Source organism: Nicotiana attenuata, chromosome 8 (assembly GCF_001879085.1).
Source record: "Nicotiana attenuata strain UT chromosome 8, NIATTr2, whole genome shotgun sequence".
NCBI lineage: Eukaryota > Viridiplantae > Streptophyta > Magnoliopsida > Solanales > Solanaceae > Nicotiana > Nicotiana attenuata.
The window spans coordinates 14,842,391-14,865,660 of NC_031996.1; the positions used below are offsets into that span (position 1 = coordinate 14,842,391).

General features: G+C 37.0%; 3 protein-coding genes and 1 long non-coding RNA gene across 5 annotated transcripts; 2 read left to right on the forward strand and 2 right to left on the reverse strand.

Moving 5' to 3' along the window:
• On the forward strand, positions 6,241-6,647 carry LOC109231788. Its single transcript, XR_002068838.1, has 2 exons — positions 6,241-6,405; positions 6,558-6,647. It is a non-coding gene; the product is annotated as an uncharacterized LOC109231788 (long non-coding RNA).
• LOC109231511 lies at positions 7,054-7,610 on the forward strand. Its single transcript, XM_019397172.1, has 2 exons — positions 7,054-7,359; positions 7,399-7,610. Exons 1-2 carry the CDS (start codon positions 7,104-7,106, stop codon positions 7,608-7,610), a joined length of 468 nt encoding a protein of 155 aa, XP_019252717.1. The 5' UTR covers positions 7,054-7,103.
• On the reverse strand, positions 13,226-15,511 carry LOC109230963 (UDP-glycosyltransferase 74G1-like). Its single transcript, XM_019396466.1, has 2 exons — positions 14,562-15,511; positions 13,226-14,208 (listed from the first exon to the last, which is right to left on the reverse strand). The coding sequence occupies exons 1-2, from the start codon at positions 15,219-15,221 to the stop codon at positions 13,453-13,455; spliced, it is 1,416 nt and encodes a 471-aa protein (XP_019252011.1). The 5' UTR covers positions 15,222-15,511; the 3' UTR covers positions 13,226-13,452.
• Positions 15,674-20,186, reverse strand: LOC109230964 (pentatricopeptide repeat-containing protein At1g25360). Of its 2 annotated transcripts, none has more exons than XM_019396468.1 (2): positions 17,063-20,186; positions 15,674-16,360 (listed from the first exon to the last, which is right to left on the reverse strand). In XM_019396468.1, exon 1 carries the CDS (start codon positions 19,606-19,608, stop codon positions 17,185-17,187), a length of 2,424 nt encoding a protein of 807 aa, XP_019252013.1. In that variant the 5' UTR covers positions 19,609-20,186; the 3' UTR covers positions 15,674-16,360; positions 17,063-17,184. The 2 variants fall into 2 exon arrangements, with proteins under 2 accessions (XP_019252013.1, XP_019252014.1); XM_019396469.1 differs by having other exon boundaries at positions 16,765-20,186.

Genomic DNA, 23,270 nt, shown 5'->3' on the forward strand with positions numbered 1-23,270 from the left:
GGGGGGGGGGGGGGGGGATCAGATATTAAGAAAAGAACGAAAAAGAGAGGAGCTGAAAATATACAAAAGGGGAGCTAAACCATTCCAAAAAAAGATCAGACTTAAAAAGGGTGAGAAATTAGAAAAGAAAATAAAAGGAGCGTTTCCTTCTTCCTTTGCAAGCAATTCGCAGCAGCCCTCAACCATTTTTCTTCCTAATTTCGCCAGAAAAACAGTCGGTAATAGCTGATCTCGCAAGGTCAGCAAGAGGTGTTAGAGTTTCTGAGTCGAGTTGAGGTCTGGGCCGAGTCCACCGAGTTCGATTGGATCGTTCATGGTTTAGTTCACTTTCGGATTGCGGAGCTATAAAACAGTTAAAGTTTCGGATTCAAAGTTTGAATCTAATTAATTTTGATTTAGTGTTTTGTGCAATTTTGATGCTTTGGTGCAAATTTTAACGACGTGCTATTGCTAGTGTAGCTTTATGAACTAGTTTGATTTTGCTGTTGAATTTACTAATTAAATTTGATAAAACAAGTTTGGGAAGTAAAAGCAGATTGATTTTGAATTAATAAAGGGCGGTGCATTACTTGGTGAGAAGTTTAATATTAATTTCTTAAGTTGCAAAATGTAGGTTTTTCTGTTGAATCAGAAGCATTAGCAATTTAGTCTTTTGGTATAGAATTTATCTTGTTAGGATCTTTTCACTTTTTATCTGATCATGTCTTTGAAATTGTTATTTCAATTATTGGGTCCATCTGTTTTGCTCATTATGTGCGGTTGTTTCACGAGTTAAGTCGATATCTAATTTAAATAATTTGGCCGTAAAGTGTTGAATTGAAACAAACCTTTGGTTTAATAAATGGTATACTTTATCCACAGAGTTATTTCCATAATTCATGGCCTCTCAATAATCTCAAATTAGTTTAAGAAAATAAATTATGAACATCCGTAGTTTGCTTTAGCTAAGTGCAATCTTTTAAAATAAAGTGAGGCGAGCCATCCTAATTAAATCGCTTATGGCCCTTACAAACGTTATAACTTAGATATTAAAATGGACTTCGTAGTTTGCTTTAGGCGCGTTAATTACAATTATCACGGCTATTACTAAAATTCATGTGTACATTTCATGTGATCCGGTTTTAATTTCCAACAAGGTTAAATAGAACGTGTCGTGACTCACAGGTGTATTTCGTGACTCACATGGCTTACGATGTGTTTTAAATAACCTTGAAATAATTCCTTAAATAAACAAAAGCGGTTTTAAAGTTAAAAATGCATATAGGTTTAAAAGTGTTTTAAAATCAGATAATTAGGCCAATGATAATAGTTGAGCGATCGTGCTAGAACCACGGAATCCGGGAATGCCTAACACCTTCTCCGGGTTAACATAATTCCTTACCCGGATTTCTGTGTTCGCGGACTATAAAACAGAGTCAATCTTCCTCGATTCGGGATTTGAACCGGTGACTTGGGACACCATAAATTATCCCAAGTGGCGACTCTGAATAAATAAAACAATCTCGTTTCGATTGTCGCTTAAATTGGAAAAAACTTCCCTATCCCCTTCCGGGGTAGTAAAAAAGAGGTGTGACAGGGGTAAGTGTAAACACTTAAAAATCCCTCCACATGTGTAGTGATGCTTTCCTCGGGGCATGAGATCTGAACCACGACCTCGCCTTGCCAGACGCAGTCCTTCTTCATGGATTTGAGGTGCTTCTTTGATATCGAACTAATGTATCGAGATACATGTTCATATCGGCCGAGGATATCGGGAGGATTTTCGACATTAAAATCCTTCTTTATCATGCAAGGGTCGGGGGTGATTTCGCGAAGAGCCGATGGCGCCACCGGTTTGGCCAGCCGGGAAGTAGAAGAAGACTTGGGGGACTGTTTTGAAAGTTTTAGCCATAGGTCAAACTAAGGAATATAGGCGGTAGCAGAGCGTTGTGTTTTACAGGAGCTTGAAGTTTTCCGGTGACCGGAGTTAGAGGAGAAGGAGATGAAAAGGAAAAAGTGAGCAAGGTAAATACAATGAAGAGATAAAGTTTTTAGTTCAAAGAAGGAACCCCATATTTATAGATGAGGGGCGACGGTTCGGCGACGCTAGTGGCCGACCATTACTAGCGTGCATTTAATGTTTTGGGGAAACGAACCGACGGGACGTTTCGGTCACATCGAACGCCTACGTCATGGAAATGACATTATCGTTAGAGACTCCGAGAGATCGAGATTCAAATCGTTTCTTATCATCTTATTCTAAGAAATGCGGGGACTATCTGTATACGGTATGCGCGATTTTCCAGGCTCGAGGGATCGTTTTAAGCCCGAGTTTGGGTAAGGTCGAGTTCGAGCCCGACGGATCAGACTCGAGCTCAAAGACAGAGTGCAAGGCCCGAAGATTGAAGTACGATGAACGAAGCCGAGTGTACTCGACCCCGAAATAATGTCGTTATGGATTTCTATTAGAATGAGCGAGATTCCTGCCACGTCCCCAAAATCATGGCGCAAATTCCGGAATAGAATTGTATGATTCCGTACTAGGCGGTTAGACAGCTGTACCAATAAGATTCTTTACTGTAAATGGAAATGTACCTTATTTAGGGTTCCCCTATTATATAAAGGGGACCCCAATCATTTGTAACATTATCTAATCATTGACAAAGAATATACTATCCTACTTTTCTCGCTTATTGTTCATCAGAGCTATCCTTAGCTTTATTGTTCTTGCCTTGTTGTTCTTAAACCATCTCGAGGTCACTAGTCTCGAGGTCGATATTGCTTAAGTTACACCGGTTTGATTCATTCATTTCTCTCATTTATACTTTATACTTCTTGATTATTAATTGGTAATGAACTAAATCACATATCTTTATAACCACAAATCAAGTTTAATTGTTACTCGTATTTTCGAGGTAAACAATGTTGTTGTTGTTGTTGTCCATTAGTAACACCGTAAGTAACCTACTTATTTCAGGATTAAAACGCAGTAACTGCGAAGAAATTCAAATTAAATTGAGTAATGAAGAGAGGGGGAGAAACTGGGGGGAAAAAAAAAAGCGGAGAGGGAAAAGATATAAGATTACAGTCCGTTCAAATGTGGAATAATGAATAATTATAATAAATTTTTGAAGTAGGTATACATAGTAAAATAAATTATTTTAATTATATATGGTATTAACCGATATTTCCAGTAGGCATACGGCACCGATTACTCAATTTGGTTTCCAGTGGACAATGGGGCAAGTGAACATATAGTTAATTTTGGGACCATTATTTAAGCTACAATGTAGTGTATTAAAATTTACAATTAGCCACTTCGGACCTAATTTTAAGTATACACTATCGAAGTTCGGCGAATTTCAGTTTCGAACTCACCCTCAAATTCAATACCCAATAGAGTTCGAAAAATTCAATCACCAAAAACTTCAAGTGTCAATCACTAATTTACAAAGACCAAGCTGTAGAGTTGTTAACAATTTTACCATTAGTTCTTCGAACAAATTAATGTCTAAAACTATTTTAAAACCAGAGGAACATCCATCAATAACATATACATCAATAGAAAAGTTGATATGTTGTGATTGGTGTTGTTGGAGGAGTTTGTTTGAGAAGCAACAAAAAGGCTTTTGCTAGAAATTTGCTAACACTGGCTATCAGTTAAATAATTAAAAATACTAGATATAGCTTAAATGGAAAAGTAAAAGTTGAATGATTTTTACGCAACAAGAAGAAGAAAAATGACTTTTGCATAATGAACACAAAGTTAAATGATCACCCATAATTTACTCATCTTGGTAAGGCCCAAGTTCCCTTCTTCCATGTTATCATCCATTGCAATGCCTTGTGACTTTTAAAAATTTAAGTGTAGCACTTTCTTTTCTTTTTTTCAAAATTTAAATCTCACTTCACGGTGGGAGTTTAGGCACTTGTATATTTGCAGCCAAAAAGAGAACACATGGAGAATGGGGACATAAAATCTTTCAACTCCCCGAAATATTTCGTTGATTACTACACCCTTCCTCGTCTCTGGGTGCCACCGCAAGCCTTTCCCGTTTGAACCTCGCCCTTCACTTTTAAGGCCACCTCTCCATCTGCATCAAGTAAGTTATCAGTTCCAAATGTGTTTATTTCGTCCGTAGGTTTATAGTTGGAAATGGTTCCTTTTGCTATTTTGTATGAGGTTTTTAATAAGTTCATTATATCTTCTGCTGTTCAAATTGGCTGTTTTAGCTCTCTTTTATTTTCGAAGAGTTGACGGTTAGTTAAGGAGACTTGAGATACATATAATTGCATAAAGAACCGTTGGATACATAGCGACACGAGACAAGACCCCGCACATAAGCCTAAAGGAGCTTTTTGATGCCTCGCTCTGAGGCTAGTCCCGATTCTACCTTTTAAAACAGACTCAAATTCTCTAATGAGGTTTGTTTGAATGGTTTCACTATTGTCCCTACTTAATGTTGTTTTGATATAGAACAGTGACTGTGTCTTAGTTAAAACACTCAGAATTTCCATCAGGGGTTTGTGATATAGAAACTGTGCACTCCGTATTATTGAGACCCCTTATTGAAGTTTTTTGATGTGATATAAAATTTTCCAAGGGGAAAAAACCCTCCTTGAGCATCAATATATAAGAAACTTAGAATCAGTCTCAGGAATTAAAGAGACTGATTCTAATGAGAACCTTAGAATCAGTATCTTCGATCCCTCTCGAGTTGCCATAGCTTCATTAGAATCATTGATAAAGCTCCTACAGAAGTCACATTCCTCAAAATAATTCACAACACATAATCCCACAAAACGTACAAGTTTTATTGTAAAGCATCTATTTATGAATCGATAACCTCTCTTCCCCATATTTGTGATCACATCTCATTTTCCAGTTCAATACGGTTGTCAGATTCCTATCCATCACTTTACAGATAAAAGCTTTAGAGGAAAACATTCAAACTTAATTCCAGCAAAGCAAGCTGACCGATTGAAGCATCAAAAACACAGACAAAGAATTGCACAACTCATTTACATTAAAGTATCATCTGGCGGCCGTATGGAACACCCTCCAAACCAAAAGATATTCTTTCTTTTTTTTCCAGAGTAATTCACATATAGTCAGTCATTGAACTAAATGTCTATTGCAACAACGTTAGAAAACTAATTTTTGTATTAAAAAATCATCAAACAATTACAAGTTACAACTATTTTGGTGGGAGGTAGCAGATAACCATTGAATTAGTCAAGGTTTGCACAAGCTAGCCCTGACACCACAATTATCCCCAAAAAAAAATTGTAATTTTGCTTGAGATAAAAGTGCCAAATAAACAATGCCACATCATTAAACATGAACTCAGCTTACATTATCACAAAGGATAATAGAGTTTCGGAGAAAGTTCTAGTCATTTGGTCGACAAATACCCCTTTAGATAAGGATATATGCACGCCCCTATAGCTTATGGACTTACGCGATAACATTTGACAGTTCCCTGGAGGAGGATCCAATCTCCTTCATGACATTTCAACAGTTGGAGAAAGTTGAATGCAAGTACACATTCTTTATGCAGAATACTAACAAGTCAACCTATCACCAAAATTAGAAAGGTAAATGTTAGAAATATGCTTTAGAAGCTGCTCTCAGTAAAATTATTTTACTGTTTCAGCTATTTACTGCAGTAATTTAGTTTGAATTTAAAATAATTTTGAACTAGTCTTTAGGAGTGAACTAGTCTCTAGGAGTTAGTTATTTTCAGCATATTTTGTGCTGATTTTTAGGTCTTTTAAGTTAGTATTTCTCTTATAAATTGTAGTCCAAATGCAGTAAAATAATATAGTATTTTCAGCTTCAGTTCCTTTTACATCTATTCCAGTATATTTTTTTATTTTCTTGTCATTTTCCCAGTTATTTCCCTTAATTTCTTTTATCAAGAACCAACAATTGGTATCAGAGCCATCTTCTTAAGGGACCTAAGTAAAATCTTTTCTTGAGTGAGATGGAGACTGAAATGAGTTTTTTCTCAATTGGCTCCTCCAGTCTTTGATGGTGAAAATTACCAATTGTGGGCAGTGAGAATGGAGACTTACTTGGAGGCTTTATATCTTTGGGAGGCCGTGGAAGAGGATAATGATGTTCTTCCGCTGCCTAACAATCCCACGGTGGCCCAGATCAAGAGTCACAAGGAAAAGAAAACCAGGAAATCAAAGGCGAAAGCAACTTTGTTTGCTGGTGTGTCTGCAACAATTTTTACGAGAGTTATGGCTCTCAAATCAGCAAAAAAAATCTGGGATTATCTGAAGGGAGAATATACAGGAGATGAAAGAATACGAGGCATGAAGGTGTTGAATTTAATAAGGGAATTCGAGTTGCAGAAAATGAAGGAATCTGAGATTGTAAAAGAATACTATGATCGGTTGCTTGGCATTGTTAACAAGGTAAGATTGCTTGGTACTAAATTTAAAGATTCAAGAATTGTTGAAAAATTCTTGTTACGGTGCCTGAAAAATATGAAGTATCCATAACTACCTTGGAAAATACAAAGGATCTATCCAAGATTACCTTGGCAGAATTGTTAAATACATTGCAGGCACAAGAGCAAAGGAGGCTTATGAGGCAAGATGGTATGGTTGAAGGAGCCCTGGCAGCCAACCACAAAACTCAAAGCAAGGGTAATAATGTTAAGAAAAATTACCCGCCTTGTCAGCACTGTGGCAAAAAAGGTCATCCACCATTCAAATGTTGGAAGAGGCCAGATGCAAAGTGCAAAATTTGCAACCAAATTGGTCATGAAGCTGTAATTTGCAAAGGCAAATATCAAAAACATGAAGCAGATGCCCAAGTCGCCAATGAAGAAGACGAAGATCACTTGTTTGTGGCAACTATTCTTTCAACCAAAAAGTCTGATTTTTGGTTGATTGACAGTGGTTATACAAACCACATGACATATGACAGAAATCTTTTCAAACAGTTCACGTCTATAGGAAATAAGAAAGTCAGAATTGGAAATGGTGATTATATTCTTGCTAAAGGAAAAGGAATTGTTGCAATCCCAACAAATTCAGGTACTAAGAAAATTTCATATGTTCTTTATGTTCCTGATATTGATCAAAATTTATTAAGTGTTGGACAACTAATGGAAAAAGGATTTAAAGTATCCTTTGAAGATAAATATTGTTTCATTTATGATGCAACTGGACTTGAGATTTTAAGGGTTGAAATGAGAGGTAAAAATTTCTCATTTGATCCAACCGAAGATGAAGAATGGAGCCAAAAGAATCTACTAAGTACAGGTAATTCTCCAACTGAGGACATATGTGAAAATAAGGTAAGGAAGAAGTTGTCAATATTTCAGAAAATGCAATTCTGGAAGAAAGTTGACAAGTCTCAAGGCAAAATGCAATTCTGGAAGAAAGTTGACAAGTCTCAAGGCAAGATGCAAATGAAGCTGAAAAACGAGCCAACTTATTTCATTAACAATCATGAGATGCAGCAAAATACAGAAGTGAACTCGATTCACTGCAAGTCCAAAGATCAGTTGGCAGATTTACGTACAAAGTCGCTTCCAGTTAAAGGTTTACAAGGGACAAATTCAGAAGTTGCAGCTTCAAAAGCAAGGAGGAGTGTTAGAAATATGCCGTAGAAGCTGCTCTCAGTAAAATTATTTTACTGTTTCAGCTATTTACTGCAGTAATTTAGTTTGAATTTGAAGTAATTTTGAACTAGTCTTTAGGAGTGAACTAGTCTCTAGGAGTTAATTATTTTCAGCATATTTTGTGCTGATTTTTAGGTCTTTTAAGTTAGTATTTCTCTTATAAATTGTAGTCCAAATGCAGTAAAATAATATAGTATTTTCAGCTTCAGTTCCTTTTACATCTATTCAGTATATTTTTTTATTTTCTTGTCATCTTCCCAGTTATTTCCCTTAATTTCTTTTATCAAGAACCAACAGTAAAGAATAATGGAGTATCAAAGAAGCGAGGGGAGTTAAGCTATTGTCAGTAGGCTCTTTATATAAGAATTACATGCTTAAACATACTTTATTTAGATATCACCAACCCAACGATAACTCTAAAGAACACCAAAGTTAGAAAGGTAAAGAATAAGAACAAAAGAAGTGAGGGGAGTTAAGCTATTGCCACTAGGCTCTTTATATAAGTCCCTAAAGCAAATAACATTTGCGGCAGTTTGAATCCCTTCACAGTTTTATGATCTAAATTATAAGAAAAGACACTACCCATGTAGTAAAATACAAGTTTACCGTCTTGGATATAGAAAAACTTTATCCACCAATAAACGTTTCTAGGTACTCCGCCGTAAGGCAAACCAAGAGGAAAGAATCTTGTATTGCAGATATTAACCTTATACATTTCATAGTCCTCCAAGATCCATATATACACTGCAAGCTCAGAGACAAGCAAGTGACAGAAAGACAAACAGTTATCGTTTCATGCACTTGCTTTGCCTTGCACACACTTCCAGGATGAGGCATAGCAGAGAGTTCTTCCTTATCCATTCTAAAAACCATGATTCCATTTGCACAATTAGGAAGGTCCTTTTTTAAGTAAGTGTACACGATCCAATGCAATGCTCCATTAACAATTGCTGGAGAGCGACGATACGGCAAAAAGTTGAAAGTGCATGATGAACGGACTTTCCTCCACGTCTGTGTCTTGAATATATATACTAAATACTGACACCAACTGCGTCGTACTTGCGCATAAAAAAGTTTGAATCCTCGACAAAAATAAAAAGCACATAATCGGCCAGGGTGATGTGTATGTTGTACAAATACTTCCTCCTGAGTTATCGGGTTCAAAACATAATAAGTGGTACGAGGCCAGTAGTTATTATTAGCAAACAGAAGAACTCCTTGACAAGAGTATATAGGAGAAGAGGAGCGTTGTCCTAGTCCTAGGTGCTTATTAATCATAAGCTCAGGTTGGAGATAAAGTTCTGTGAGCATCAGCTCCTTCTTATTAAGGTTTTCACCGAGCACATAAAGCCGTTTCTTATGCTTGGTAGGATCATAACAATCATGCAGAAGAAGCATGGGTCTAGCTCTACTGAGATGTAAGGTGGTAAAATACTGTGATGAGATCAAAGCTCTCGAATCCCTACAATCCCTTCGAAATCTAACAAGGGAATCAATAGGAAGTCTACTCAGGATATCAATGACGACACAATTAGGCAAACGTCCGAAAATTTCAGCAAGTTCCTCATCACCTCTACATATTTTATTAAGGCCAAAATCATACGCAGCCACCTAAACTTGTCCAAATTTTCCTCTTGGCTTGTTCCTATTGAACACTTATATTATTCAAATTTTGTACCCATTAGACACTTTTTTGATAACTGGCAAAAAAATAAAGAGAGTGTAACACACTCGCCAATGATGTGGCAAACTGACGAATTAACTGATGACATTTGGCATTTGAGTCCGAACTAATAATTAACAAAATGAATTATGAGGGAAAAAAAGAAAACCAATTTTTAAGGAAGAAAAAAACTAATTCTAAACCCCACCGAATCCACCTTAACCCATTTCCTATCTTTTGCTAAATCCATCAGGCACCATCTCTAACCACATATTTTTTGGTTTTTACTACTAATTCATTTGTAGTTTTAGATCTGATATTTTTAGTTTTTGATCTAGTATTTTTTGGAAAAGAGAAGAACGAGAATAGAAAAAGAGTGGCGGCAGTGGTGATCACCATTTTTCCCGGCGAGCAAAGTGGTGGTGATTGTCAGTATCAAAGTGAAAGGAGGAGATGGTGGTGGTGGTTTTCATAACCAAAAAAGATGAAAAAAGTGATAAATGGATTGGTGGCAGCGTCGATGACGATGATGGCAGAAGGGGGTGGTGCTGGTTCGAAAAATAGGAAAAAACTGCTTGGTGGCAGCGATAATGGCAGATCCTAAGTTAAAACAACTGCGATGGTGGAGGAGATGAGGTGACTGAAGAAAGAAGAGAAAGGTGGATGGCGGCGGCAGCAGTGTCGGCGATGGCGCCAATGGTGGTGATGGGAGCAGAAGCTACGGCAAAGGAAGAATGAAGAAGAAAGAGATTTAAAAATAAACTAAAAGAATGAAGAAGAAAGAGATTTAAAAAAAAAAGCTTAAAAAAAGTACATCTCACGCTCTAAGTGGAGGTGTATCACACACACCAAGCCATGTCAGCAAAAAGTGTCTAATAGGTATAAATTTTGAATAATATAAGTGTTTAATAGGAACAAGTCTTAGATAAAGTATCCAAGAGGAAAATCCGAACAAGTTTAGGTGGCTGCGCATGATTTTGGCCTTTTATTAAATAGTGAACCCAAGAGTTCTGTGAAGCATTGAACTAGTGTCATGACCTGGGTACCTGCAAATTAAAGCAGAAAAACAACCGATTGTAATATATCATGAAAGATGGGTACTATAATAATGGTTCAAGAAACTCAAAAACATTAAAACATGGACATGATTCAAAGTTTAGGTAAAGCTTGATCACGTGAAAGGGCAAAGATTAAGGAATCAATCAAGTAATTAACAAAAAGATAAAAACACACCAATATGGCAATAAATAACTAATTAAAGGAACTTACAAAAGTTGCAGAGAGGGTTTGAAGGTAAAAAGCCTCTGCGAAATGAGGGAAGTGTGGCTCGGACAACATAAATCTTAGGGTTTCCTTTTTGTTTTCCCTCCTTACATTGTTCAGTTATGTCAGGATTTCGGTTTTAGTACTGTTTTTATTTTGGACGATAATGTTGAGAAAAAGTTCAAAATGGTCCCTTATTTTTAGCTTTAGAGTCAAATCATCCCTTCTGTGCACATGTAATCGATTTTGGGACCACTATTTATTTAAGCTATAATCGTAGTGTATCAAAATTTGCAAGTTTAGCCACTTGGGACCTAACTTTAGGCATATACGATCGAAATTGCAAAACTTTACGTATGATTGAGCTGAATTTTCTTTTACAAAAAGCTCAACATTGGCAAGTCAGGAGCTACTTTATTTTTTCAGCTCAATCACACACTACAAATCATATTCCAATCGGCGAATTTCATTTTCGAACTCAACCCGTTCTCTCATGTTCCAATTGATCACCAACGAACCTATAATCATTTTCGATTTTTAAAGCTTCCAACTTAAATTCAATAAACAGCAGAATTCGAACAAACCAATCACCAACAACTTTAAGTATCAATCACTTAAGGTTATGTCGAAAGAAGTAAAAACAATCCCGATAAAGGGTGTTTAATATATTTTATATACTTCTAAAACCTAATATTTTACCTAATTTAAACAGTGTAATTTTCCAACGAACCATCCTTACCAAAGTGTAGCTTTGCCCCTTGCTTACAAAGACGACCCAGTCGTAGAGCTGTTAACAATTTTATGTTTAGTTCTTCGAACAAAGTCTAAAACTATTTCAAAACAGAGAAACATCCATCATATACATCAATGGAAAAGTTGATATGTTATGGTTGGTGTTGTGTCACTTTGTCATGCCGGTCCTCCTACTTTTCTTTTTTTTATCCAGACACTTCAACTTGTTCAAAATCTATATTTTAAACCCCTCTGACCGTGTGTGTATCTCACTTGCTTGACGTGGATGACACATCATATTCCATGTCATTATATTTTATCTACTAGAAACACTTATTATATACTATTTCCTTAAAGAAAAAGAAAAAGAAATTCAATACCTCAACCTCACCTCTCTTCCCTCAAATTCACAGAGTTCTTCTTCCTTGTCCATCTCATATCCCTTCTCCATTCACAACCAGAAGGTGGAAGGGAGAAAGAAGAAGCTGTGGAAGGGAGAAGCGTACATCACCAAATAGTTTTCAGAAAATAGTTGCCTAAAAAAAATCTTCCAACATCATAAATTCTTCATGAAATCTATCAACCTAGACATTACAATTCGAATTGTAAATTGAATCATGAAGCAACTTTAACTTAGGATAGGACCCACAAAACTACCAATAAATAGAACTAGTAAACGTCAATAGTGCTTGACAGTAACATGAAGCTTAAGAATGGCTCTGAGATTAGGAATATCAATAAAGTGAGTTGTCATAATGCCATAACCTTTAACAAATCATAAAAAACCAGTCCCTGAAACAATTGAGATTTCCCTCTCCTTCATTGCAAAAAGATCAGCACCTTGAATCTCCAAAGTACTCCCTTTGAATTCCCCATCAGTGAAAATAACAGAAAACATCAAGTGCAGTCCCTTATCATCTAACTGTGAATTTATGTACATGTCTTGCGCTCTACCAATCTCTTTGGACTTTGGATCTGGACCTTCAGTTACTGGACCATCCACTGCAACCATTATTGCATCGCTATGCCAAATGCAACTTCTTTGAAAAAGAAGAAGCAAATATAAATTCCAGAGCATATCAGCGATGAAAAGTAGGAGGGGAGAAGCGTACGGGGGGAACGAAAAGGGAGAAGGATTTGTTGGGTGTGGGGGGGGGGGGGTCGGTGACGAAGAAGCGTACTGGGGAACAAAAGGGGAGGAGAGTGTTGTTGTTTGGGGGGGGGGGGGAGTACAGTGTGGAAGAAGAAGAAGAAGCGTTGGGGGGAGGGGGGGAGGGAGGTACAAAAAGAGACATATCTTTTTTTTCTTCTTTTTTTTTACTTTATTTAATGACTTTTCTTCTTATTTTAATAATTTCTTGTTCAAATGTTCATATTCACGCTCGCGTGAATTACACTCACTTTGTCCAGCTCAATCATTATTTTGCCACATGTGCTTGGTCAATGGTCAGAGGGGTTTAAAATATAGATTTTGAACAAGTTGAAGTATCTGGATGAAAAAAAGTAAAGTAGTAGGACCGGCATAACAAAGTGGCACAAGTATAGGTGCCATTTAGGTCATTCTGCCTTAGTAATATATGGATTAAAAATACTAGAATGACCAAACTAACCCTTATAATAGTACAAAGATATTTATATTGTTTAAATAGTAAACATATATTTTAAAGGTCGTGCGTTCGAGTCAGAATGGAAAAATTCCTGTTACGAAATCAAATATCATCAATCCCGTGCTTTAGTTTGTTAGAAATAAAATCTCCTTTTGCATAATGCCTTATAATCATTACTTAAATATCTATTTATTGGGCTCTCCTCGGATACATGACATAATCTTCAATATAGACGATTATAATTCGTCTCTATTCCAAAATGCATCATGCAACAACATTAGATTTATCCTTAAATATTTTTTGTAATATCAATATTACATAAAACAACATCTCTTACCACTTCCGTCAATTGATTACAGACATTGGCTATATGAAGAGTTAGGGAACAAGAATCTGGTAACTCTTTCAGTGTTTCACCATTCAATCAAAAAATCGAAATTCTGGTGAAATATGGTGACTTTTTGGGGACCATTTTGCTTGCTCAATCACCAGAATAAATACATTGTTAAAGCAAATCAAACATCAGAGTATACTTCAGAACATAAGTCAGATAAACTATACAATTTCAGTTGCAGTTTGATCTATGTCTCAAGTAGACAGGATCAAGCTGTGCAATGAATTCATCAATATGCTTGTCTGAACTTCCACTTTTGTCAATTGCCTCATTAGCTACTTCTTTCAAGCTAGTAACATTCTTTCTAATTTCTTCTGCTCTCTCTCCCTCTAAAACTTCCCTGATGTAGCTGCATATCTCCTCACTTGCAGTAACGCCTTTCCCACCATCATTTGCTTTAGCTATCAACCCGACCTCCCAAACTTTTTCCAGAAAATGCGCGTTGATTATATGGTCTAAAATTTGAGGCATTGCAACTATAGGCACACCAAAGGTTATTGCTTCTATGGTTGAGTTCCATCCGCAATGTGATATGACGCATCCAACTGCATGATGTGATAGTACTTCTAACTGCGAGCACCATGTCACAACCAATCCCTTTTCTGATGTCGCTTCGGTGAAATCGCGGGGAAGCTTACTCTGTTCATCAGGTTTCACCACCCATAAGAATGTGATGTTGTTCTGCCTGAGAGCATCAGCTACTTCTGCTATTTGTTCTGCGCTCAAATTTGTTGCACTGCCAAAAGAGACGTAGACGACTGAACCAGTCTTCTTATTGTCAAGCCACTCTATGCAGCTGCTAGAGTTTGGCTTATGAATATTGAAGCCATACTCATCATCATTTTCAACTCGTTTGTCAAGATAAAATGATGGCAAAGTTGGACCTATCGTTACTGCATTCCAAAGCTTCTTCATCCAATCGACAACCTAAATTCACATGAACTTGAGTCAAACAATCCTTCTTTAGAATCAGGTATATAGCAAATGTATACCTTACCTACCATTAAACTTGAGTCCGATTAATTTCCAGTAAGCTAGTGCTCTAAGTTTCTATCTACTTTGATGCAGTTAATATAATTTTTTAAAGCATGAGAACAACGATTCAAATGCGTGCTATAAGTTCTTCAAGTTACAGTTCTTCGACAATTATACAATACCTTAGCAGCCTGAAGTATGGTTAACTTATTGTCCTCAAGTTTGGCGTGCATACATAATCAAGACTAGCTATTATGTTTTAAGAGGAACGGATTGAAAGAGCAGAGGAAATTTGGTGTATCTACCTCTTCTTTCAACTTATCGAAGGAGTTAAAGAGGACCCAGTCTGCCTTTTCAAAGTTATCAAACTGGCCAAGTATGTGCATGATTATTGGGGGATACCGACCAGTGCTAGAACCAAGAGATGGCAGATTTGGAAACCTGAGCTTCGGCAATTCTGTCATGACTGGAAAACTAGGCATGGAAAGACAAGTCTTTTCATAAAGCTCACAGTACAAGGGATAGTAGGTAGCAGCAGTAGCACATGACTGAGTGAAAAAGGCAGCACCAGCTATGCAAAATTGGGTTGTTACCTTAGAAGCCCAGGGAATGTTAGCATCATAAACAAGGCACTTAACTGGGTGTTCTGTTTGTTCTTGATCCATAATGAATTTAGTTAGGTTTGTTGAGCCACTGGCCTGGAATCTGTCTAGAAATCCTTTGAAACCCCCTGGGCCGACCAGCCCGCCTTCAGAGCAATCATCGTATATAGATGTAAAAGTGATTATGGAGTCAGATAAAGCAGCATTCATGGCCATGGAATTGGAGAGCGTGGTAGCTACTGTGATTTTGATTCCTTTGGAAGCCAGGCGTTTTGAGAATTGGAGCATTGGGTTAATATGGCCCTGTCCCTGATCTGCTAGCACCACAATATGACGTGCTTTCTCAACTCTTTCTTGCTCCATGGTCTGCACTCTGCCAGAAAACTTATGCAATTACAAGCCACTTCGCTCGAAAGAAAGGAAGATGTCAAAAAGACTCAAAACTGTCCGCAAGTCTCTCCTCCCTTTTTTTCTCTAATGTTCCTTTCTCTAACAAGAAATTGTTGGTATTATTGTTTCTTCTGCTTATGATTTCTTGCTACAACATCAAGATAGCCTACTATGTTAACAGAGATAAGCCGTCTGTTTACATTGATATCATCGAGTAGGGCCAGACATAATAGACTTCTATTCTATTTGAAATGAAAGCTGTCTTTTAGTACTTTGGCTAGTAAAAGGATTCCATCAAAAATGGAAGCCGCCCCTCTCTTTTCTTCTTAAAGAATGTAATCATTAGGACATTTGTATATATTTGTTGTCCATTTATGTTCTGTATGTTTTGTCCTTTACCTTCTATTTCCTCCTATCAAATTACAACATGTGCTTGCATTCAAATGTCAGATTCCAAGAGAGACAAGTACAAGTGTACAACGTATGTGTAAACAAATTTGTGTGTAAACCTAAAAGACCAACAAAAAAAGAAGGCAAATGAATACCAAAGTGATAAAATTGTAAGTATCTGTAACCTCTATCAAATCCTTTGACTCGTCTTAAGAATGAATTTGAATGCCAGCTTGATATCGGAGTTTGCTAAGATATTGTATTATTCTTCACGAACACTTAATGATCCCCAAAAACAATAATTTTCAGTGGCTTGGATCAATCCTAAATAAGGCCACTTCAAAGAATTCTATTAAAAAGTGGCTGGTCTAGTTATTAGGGGAAACGATCCGCACCAAATATTAGGGGAAAACACCTTTACATGTATATCTGCTATCACAGAGCATCCTGAAAAGAACATACAGCTGTCAGAATGGTCACGAACGGAGAGCACCACTTGAATTTATTGAGTCCAATTAGATCCCAGAAAAAGCAGATCACTTGCTAAAGATACAAATGTGCCAACCAAGGAGCATCGCGGAAAACTAAGTCTGCCTTCAGCTCTATGCTTGTTTTAACCAATGGATGTGAAAGATCGTCAACTTAAATATGGTTGACAAATGGATTATACTCACTGTAGGACATGAAGGTGCCCATCTATAGATGAGTTGCAAGCTGTACTCCTGCAACCAAAGAAAAGCATCATATTTGTCAGAGAAAACAGGTAAACAAGGAAAGTTTCAGCATGTAGATACAGGAAATGCCCCAAACCATAAGAAAAATCAAAATTCTAGCTAAAAGGAATGATGAGTGGTTATAATCAAAGACCAGACAACGGGGAGAACGCAGTACAATGAATTCATAAAACTTGAAACCAATGACAACGTAAAACATAAAGAGAATCCCATCAACTAACTCATTCAACTTAAAAGAAATAAAAAGGCAAGAAATGTGGGGTGGAAGTTCCTAGGAACATCTAGATCAAATAGTGCGAGAAATATTATTTCAATAAAGTGCGTGCTATAGAAACTTGTATCATGGAAACATATTTCTTCGCTAATATGCTTGAGGATTCTAGAAACTCAACTGTATCATTTCCCCTAGCAGAGAGTCACTCAACCCTTTGGCATTTCCATTATTCACAAACTGGGAGCATTAAGGAGCTGCAAGTTCTTTGTTTGATAGTTACTCAATCGTGTATAACTATAAGATATATGCAATCTCTATCTCGTTAGTTCATTATGCCTTAAGTATCTAGAAGGTATCCAATGAGCATTCACCACCAGGGAACACAAAGCAGAAACGTTCACAATGCACATCCATTTTCAAAATGCCAGTCAAACAAGACGTAGCAACATATTCCTACTTCAGCATTGAAGTCTTACATTTTAATACCCGAAGATGCTATAACTTTTCCTTGGCAACATAACCACTTCCAGAATGACTTCTTCAAATCTCCACAGAAACCAAGACACTCATTAGGTGACAGTAATCATTATCCCATATCTCACCAATAATTCCCACATGAGCATTCACCATCCCTGAAATGATGAAACCTATTTCCATCTCTGACGATGATTTCTCTTGCCTCAACCTTCGACATGAATTTAATTGCATTGTGGCAGTCACCACAAATACGTAGGTTCTTGAAGACCCTAATTGTGGCTCCACGAGGAAGTTTCAAGAGCCCAAATACAACTGCCAGCTTTTCACTATGAGTTGATATAGCATACTCCTTTTGCTCAGCCTCCATATCCTGCAACACATATTGTGTGTCTGGAACATATCCCATTTTCCTCATCTTCAGTCTTAACTCCTCCAGGTAGTTGTACACTGCTTGAATTTCAGGATGTGCAGTATCATCCACCAAAAAGACATGAACTGTATTCTCAACCTTAATCCAACTACATCCAGGCTCTTTTTTCACCCCTTGGTCTCTCATCAGTTTTCGCACTTTAGCAGCATCATCCCACCGGCCTGCAGCAGCAAAGGTATTAGCCAAAAGTATGTAGGTTCCATCATGTTGTGGCGTCAACTCAAAGAGTTTTTCTGCTGCTTCAACCCCCAAATCCACGTTCCTATGAGTTCGGCAACCAGCAAGAAGAGCTTCCCACATGGGTGCCCCAGGTTTAGTAGGCATAGTCTGGATCACATCTTTTGCTTCTAATAACCTTCCAGCTCGAGACAACAAATCAATTAAACGGGCATAGTGATCTTCTCCTGGATTTATTTTGTAAACACTATGCATTATATTAAAGTAGTGTCGTCCCCTTTCTACCAATCCTGCATGACTACAAGCAGATATAACTGTGAGAAAGCTGATCCTATCAGGAGTTATATGTTCATTTAACATCTGTTCAAAAAGTTCTATGGCTTGAGCACCATATCCATGCTGTCCCAAGGCAGCAATTAATGCATTCCAAGAAACCAAATCTACACAAGGCATTGTGAGAAACACAGTACGTGCAGCTTCAATGACCCCAGATCTTCCATAAAATGTTATTAATGCATTTCCAGCTGAAAGGCTTGAATCAAATCCACGCTGGATAAGCTGAGCATGGAGTTGGCATCCAGTTTCTAGTGCTGCAAGCACTGCACAAGATGTAATAGCTCCTGCAAATGCATAGTCACACAGCTCAATCCCGTGTAGTCTCATTTGGTTGAACAGTTTGAGAGCTTCTTCTCCTTTTCCATTTTGTGCAAATCCTGATATCATTACTGTCCATGCCAGAGAATTCTTCTCTGGCATCTCATCAAAGAATAATTTAGCTTCATTAATCCGCCCTGCACCTACATATGCTGATAGAACTGCATTCCACGAAACAAGGTCCTTAAAGGCTAGATTATCAAAAACTTTTCTTGCTTCATCGACTCTACCACATTTCCAATATAATGTTATTAAAGCGTTATGTACAGACACATGAATTTCCTCTTCTGTTCGTCTAACATAAGCATGCACCTGTTTTCCTAGAAGAAACAATCCAGCATCGGCACAAGCACTGAGGATACTAGTGCAGGTAAACTCATCTGGCTTCAACCCTGCTGACTGCATTTTCCTTAACATATCTAATGCTTCGAAGATGAAACCTTTATGTACATAGCCAGAGATCATTGCATTCCATGCCACAAGCAACTTCTCATCCATACCATCAAACACCTTCCGAGCAGCATCAAGGTCATCATTCTTTACATACCCTGTGATAATCGTAGTCCAGGACAAGTCATCCCGCTCTGGCATCTCATAAAATAATTTGCTTGCTGAGTCCATCAACACCACGGATGACGCTATGGGTGATGAAGCACATTTTACATAGACTGATATAAGTGCATTGACGACGCACTTAACTGACGCCATGCCCGACTTCACAACAGCACAATGCAGCTGCCCGCAGTGCATTTCATGATCAGCTATAAGAGCTAAAGCTGCAAGCACTGAGGTGTAGGTGTACTCATCAGGAGGAAAACTTTTCCACCTCATATCAAGAAATAGTTTTATAGCAGCATGGCCATCATTGTTGTGTGAATAGCCTGTAATCATAGCGTTGTAACAAACAGTGTCGCGGATGCTTAATGGGGTTTTATTAAAAACCTCTCTTGCAAGCTTGGGGTAACCGGAAGCAGAGTATGCAGCAATAATTGTTGTTCTTGCCACGACATCTGGTTGGGGAATTCTATCAAACAGGTGCTTTGCATACACAAGGCCGGAATTTTTGCAGTAAATGTCGATTAAGCGATTAAGGATGTGGCTTCGTGGCCTGAATCCGGAGGTAATCATGTTGCCATGGATTGATCGAACAAGAGCAAAAGCTGAGCTGGCATACTTTTTCTCTCGGCAAAGAAATTGGAGCTGGACTGCGTAAAAGTTGGCAATGGTACGAGTGTCTGATTGGTTTAGCAAAGACGTTTTGACGGCAGCAGCCGCATTTTTCATGACTGAAAAGGTAAAGATAGGGAATTTCACTAGTGTGAAATGTCTTACAAAGTATCATTCAGAGTCAAAGAGTGAGAATCAAAGAGAGAACTTTTAATCCCACTTGTTGAAGACACCCGAACGAAGAAGAGTGCCGTGGAAACTAGGATGAGAACTTGGCAAAATCAAATACGTAGCCGAATTATGATCTTTTTGCAATGCAATGAAACTAAAGAAATGTCCTTCTCATCTGCGTTTAGTCCTTTTCGTCCCTTGCTTCCAACAACGTCAATGTATCCTACTTGTATATTCGTCCTGTTGCACTTTCTTCTCACAAGTTTTTGGGCTCTAAAGTTGCGAATACATAACTGAAACTTCAAATGCAAACACTCCCCACTTTCTGCTTTTTCGGGGAGCATCATATCATAGTTAAAAGCATTATTCAGGAAGAATATGGCAATTGGCTTTTGCTCATCAAACCATTAGTAAACTCAAATCCACCTCGCGAGAAGTCGTACTCATCCAGTTAAAGGCTTCAATGAAATAATACAATGACTTTACCAGATTCTCCTCCCATGAAGTAGGAAGATTACTACTGACTTACTGCAACTCAGGGCTGTCCAAAGGGGTAGAAATAGCGTGGGATAGCTATTTTTTAATATGGTATTTAGTTTTTATAGGTGTTTTTAATGTTAAGCAAAATTAGTTATTACTGTATCAAAATTAATACGAAAAGATATTTTTACCCTTTCTACATAAGTGTTGTGTAAATATTAAAGACATGATATCCTTAACATTTACACTGCACACATGAAGCCATGTCCTTAATATTTACACTATAGATATGAAGTTAAGGACTTGAGAGGACACTTTGTCCTTAATATTTACACAGCATTCATGAAGTTAAGGACACCATGTCCTTAATATTTTACACAGCATTCATAAAATTAAGGACACCATGTCCTTAATATTTACACAGCACTCGTGTCTAGTACAGGGGTATTTTCGTTCGGGCGGATAAAAATTTATTAAGCATTGGCTAAAGAATAAATACATTTTAAATAGTGGCTAAAGAGTAAAGACATCTCTAATTAATGGCTAACTATGCACTTCCCCCTCCAACGGGACGGGTCGGCCCGGCCCATCTCTATCTTGGTCCCATCTTAAACAGGACTGGGCCCACAGTAGACGGAGCTACTAATTAGAGATGTCTTTACTCTTTAGCCACTGTTTAAAATTTATTTACTCTTTAGTCAGTGCTTAATAAATTCTTACTCGCTTGGACGAAAATACCATGTTCTAGATATGGATGTTGTGTAAATATTAATGATATAGTGTCATTAACTTTATGAATGTTGTGTAAATATTAAGGACAAAGTATCATGTATTTGCACCTTCCGTTGTTAAATTAGGACATCAGTCATTAACTTCATATGTGCAATGTAAATGTTAAGGACATGGCGTCCTTAACTTCATGTGTGCAATGTAAATGCTAAGGACATAATGTCCTTAACTTGTATTTGCACCTTCTGTTGTTAAGCTTTAGGACTTCATGTCCTTAACTACATATGTGCAGTGTAAATGTTAAGGACATTGTGTCATTAACTTCATGTGTGCAGTATAAATGTTAAGGATATAGTGTCCTTAACTTTATAAGTGTTGTGTAAATATTAAGGACATGGTGTCCTTAACTTCATGAATGTTGTGTAAATATTAAGGACAAAGTGTCTTGTATTTGTACCTTCCGTTGTTAAACTTTAGGACATCATGTCCTTAACTTCATATGTGCAGTGTAAATGTTAAGGACATGGCGTTCTTAACTTCATATGTGCATGTAAATGTTAAGGACACCATGTCCTTAATATTTACACAGCACTCATGAAGAAAAGGTAAAAACGTCTTTTCGTATTAATTTTAATAGAGTAGTGGCTATTTTTGCTCAGCATTAAAAATACTGGATAAAAACTAAATACCATGTTGAAAAGTGACTATCCCATGCCATTTCTACTGGGACGGGCTGCCCATTTTGTCTCTATGGTTCGGCCCATTAACATCTCGTCCCGCCAGCCCACGTGATTATTTTTTTTAAAAAAAGAGTCGTTGGCCAACGGCATTCTTTGCAAAATTAGCCGTTGGCAAAGGCTATAAACGGCCATTTTTGGTCCCCTACCCCCAAAACGCCCCCTACCCCCAAATTTTTAATTTAACTCCTAAGTTTATTAATTACACTTTTGCCTTATTTTAAACTATAAATACCCCATCCTTTTTCATCTTTTCTACAAAAATCAATCGTTCTCTCTCAAATCTCTTACATTCTATCTATATTCTTATCTCAATTTTCTCACAACCAACTGTGTTTCAAGTATTTGGGCAAATTTTTGGAGCAACTTTCAAGCTTCAAATTAATCCGTCAAGTATTTGGAGTAATTTTTTGGACAATTTCTTCAAGTTTCAATATTTAATCACGGTGCACTCGTTTCATCTCCTAATTTTAATATTTAATTTTGTTTTACTTTATTTGTTCTATTTTCGTGTTTCATTTGTGTGTTTAATTTTTGTGTTAACTTTTCTAATTTATTTTCGTATATAAATTATAGCTCCTAAAAGTGTATTTGGCATAATCAACCCATTAAAAAAAAGTAGTAAAGGTGCTAGTTGTAGTAATCCTAATTATCCTTCTCCTAGAATTAGAAAACATATAGATGAAATGACTCATGTTGATAAAACTTCATTTTCACAATCCCTCGCATTTTTTAATATTAATTTGGGAAAACAACTAGATCATGAAATTTTACAAAGACAATTTGGCAATGATATTCTTAATGAGGAAGAAGAATTAGATGAAACCCCCACTAGTCCAGCAACACAAGCTCCAACTCAGAGTCAATCTCGGTCTGGTACAAAACATACATAAATGGACAACAAAATGATTACACTTTTCAAGGAGAAAAGGGAGGGACGGTTTCTTATAAAAATTTTAAGGAGACAAGACACGGATCATTGAATGTTCGTGAAATCCTTTTACACTAAAAGACAACTTTTATTTCACATATAGAATACAAGTCTCTTGTGTCTCCATGCAATGGGTATTGCGTAGGAGGCCCTATTCGATGCTAGCAAACGACTTGTTTCCGTCAACGTTAGGTTATCTTGGTATTAAAGCAAGACATTATAAGCAGAAGAAAGTACAAATAGGGCCGGCTCTAATGTAGATTCAAATAAGGCTTTTTTCTTAAGCCCCCAAATTTGAGGGGCCCCATTTTTTTTAGAAATAATAGATTTATAGGTATTTAAAAATATAATATTTAGTACTTTTTTATATAAAAGTAGAGTTTTTCTATAAAAGTTGCCTCAAAGAAAAGAAGTCCAAGATTATAATTGATAAAATCTTACCTAAGATTCAATGTCTCAAGATAGATTAAATTTGTTGGTTATATTATCAAATAAAAAGAAATTATTAGAGGAAATCGATTATAAAATATTATTAATAATTTTTTAAAAAAAAATTTAGGCCTCAAATTAAACTTTGGCTTTATGTCACACATATGTTTGGGCCGCCCTTGAGTATAATAATACCAATAACTTCTTGTTAGAGAAATGAACATTAGATAAAGCAGGGAGGGCAGACTTGTGGATGTTTTTTTTTGACATCTTCTTTCTTTAGTTCAAAGTGGCTTGTCATT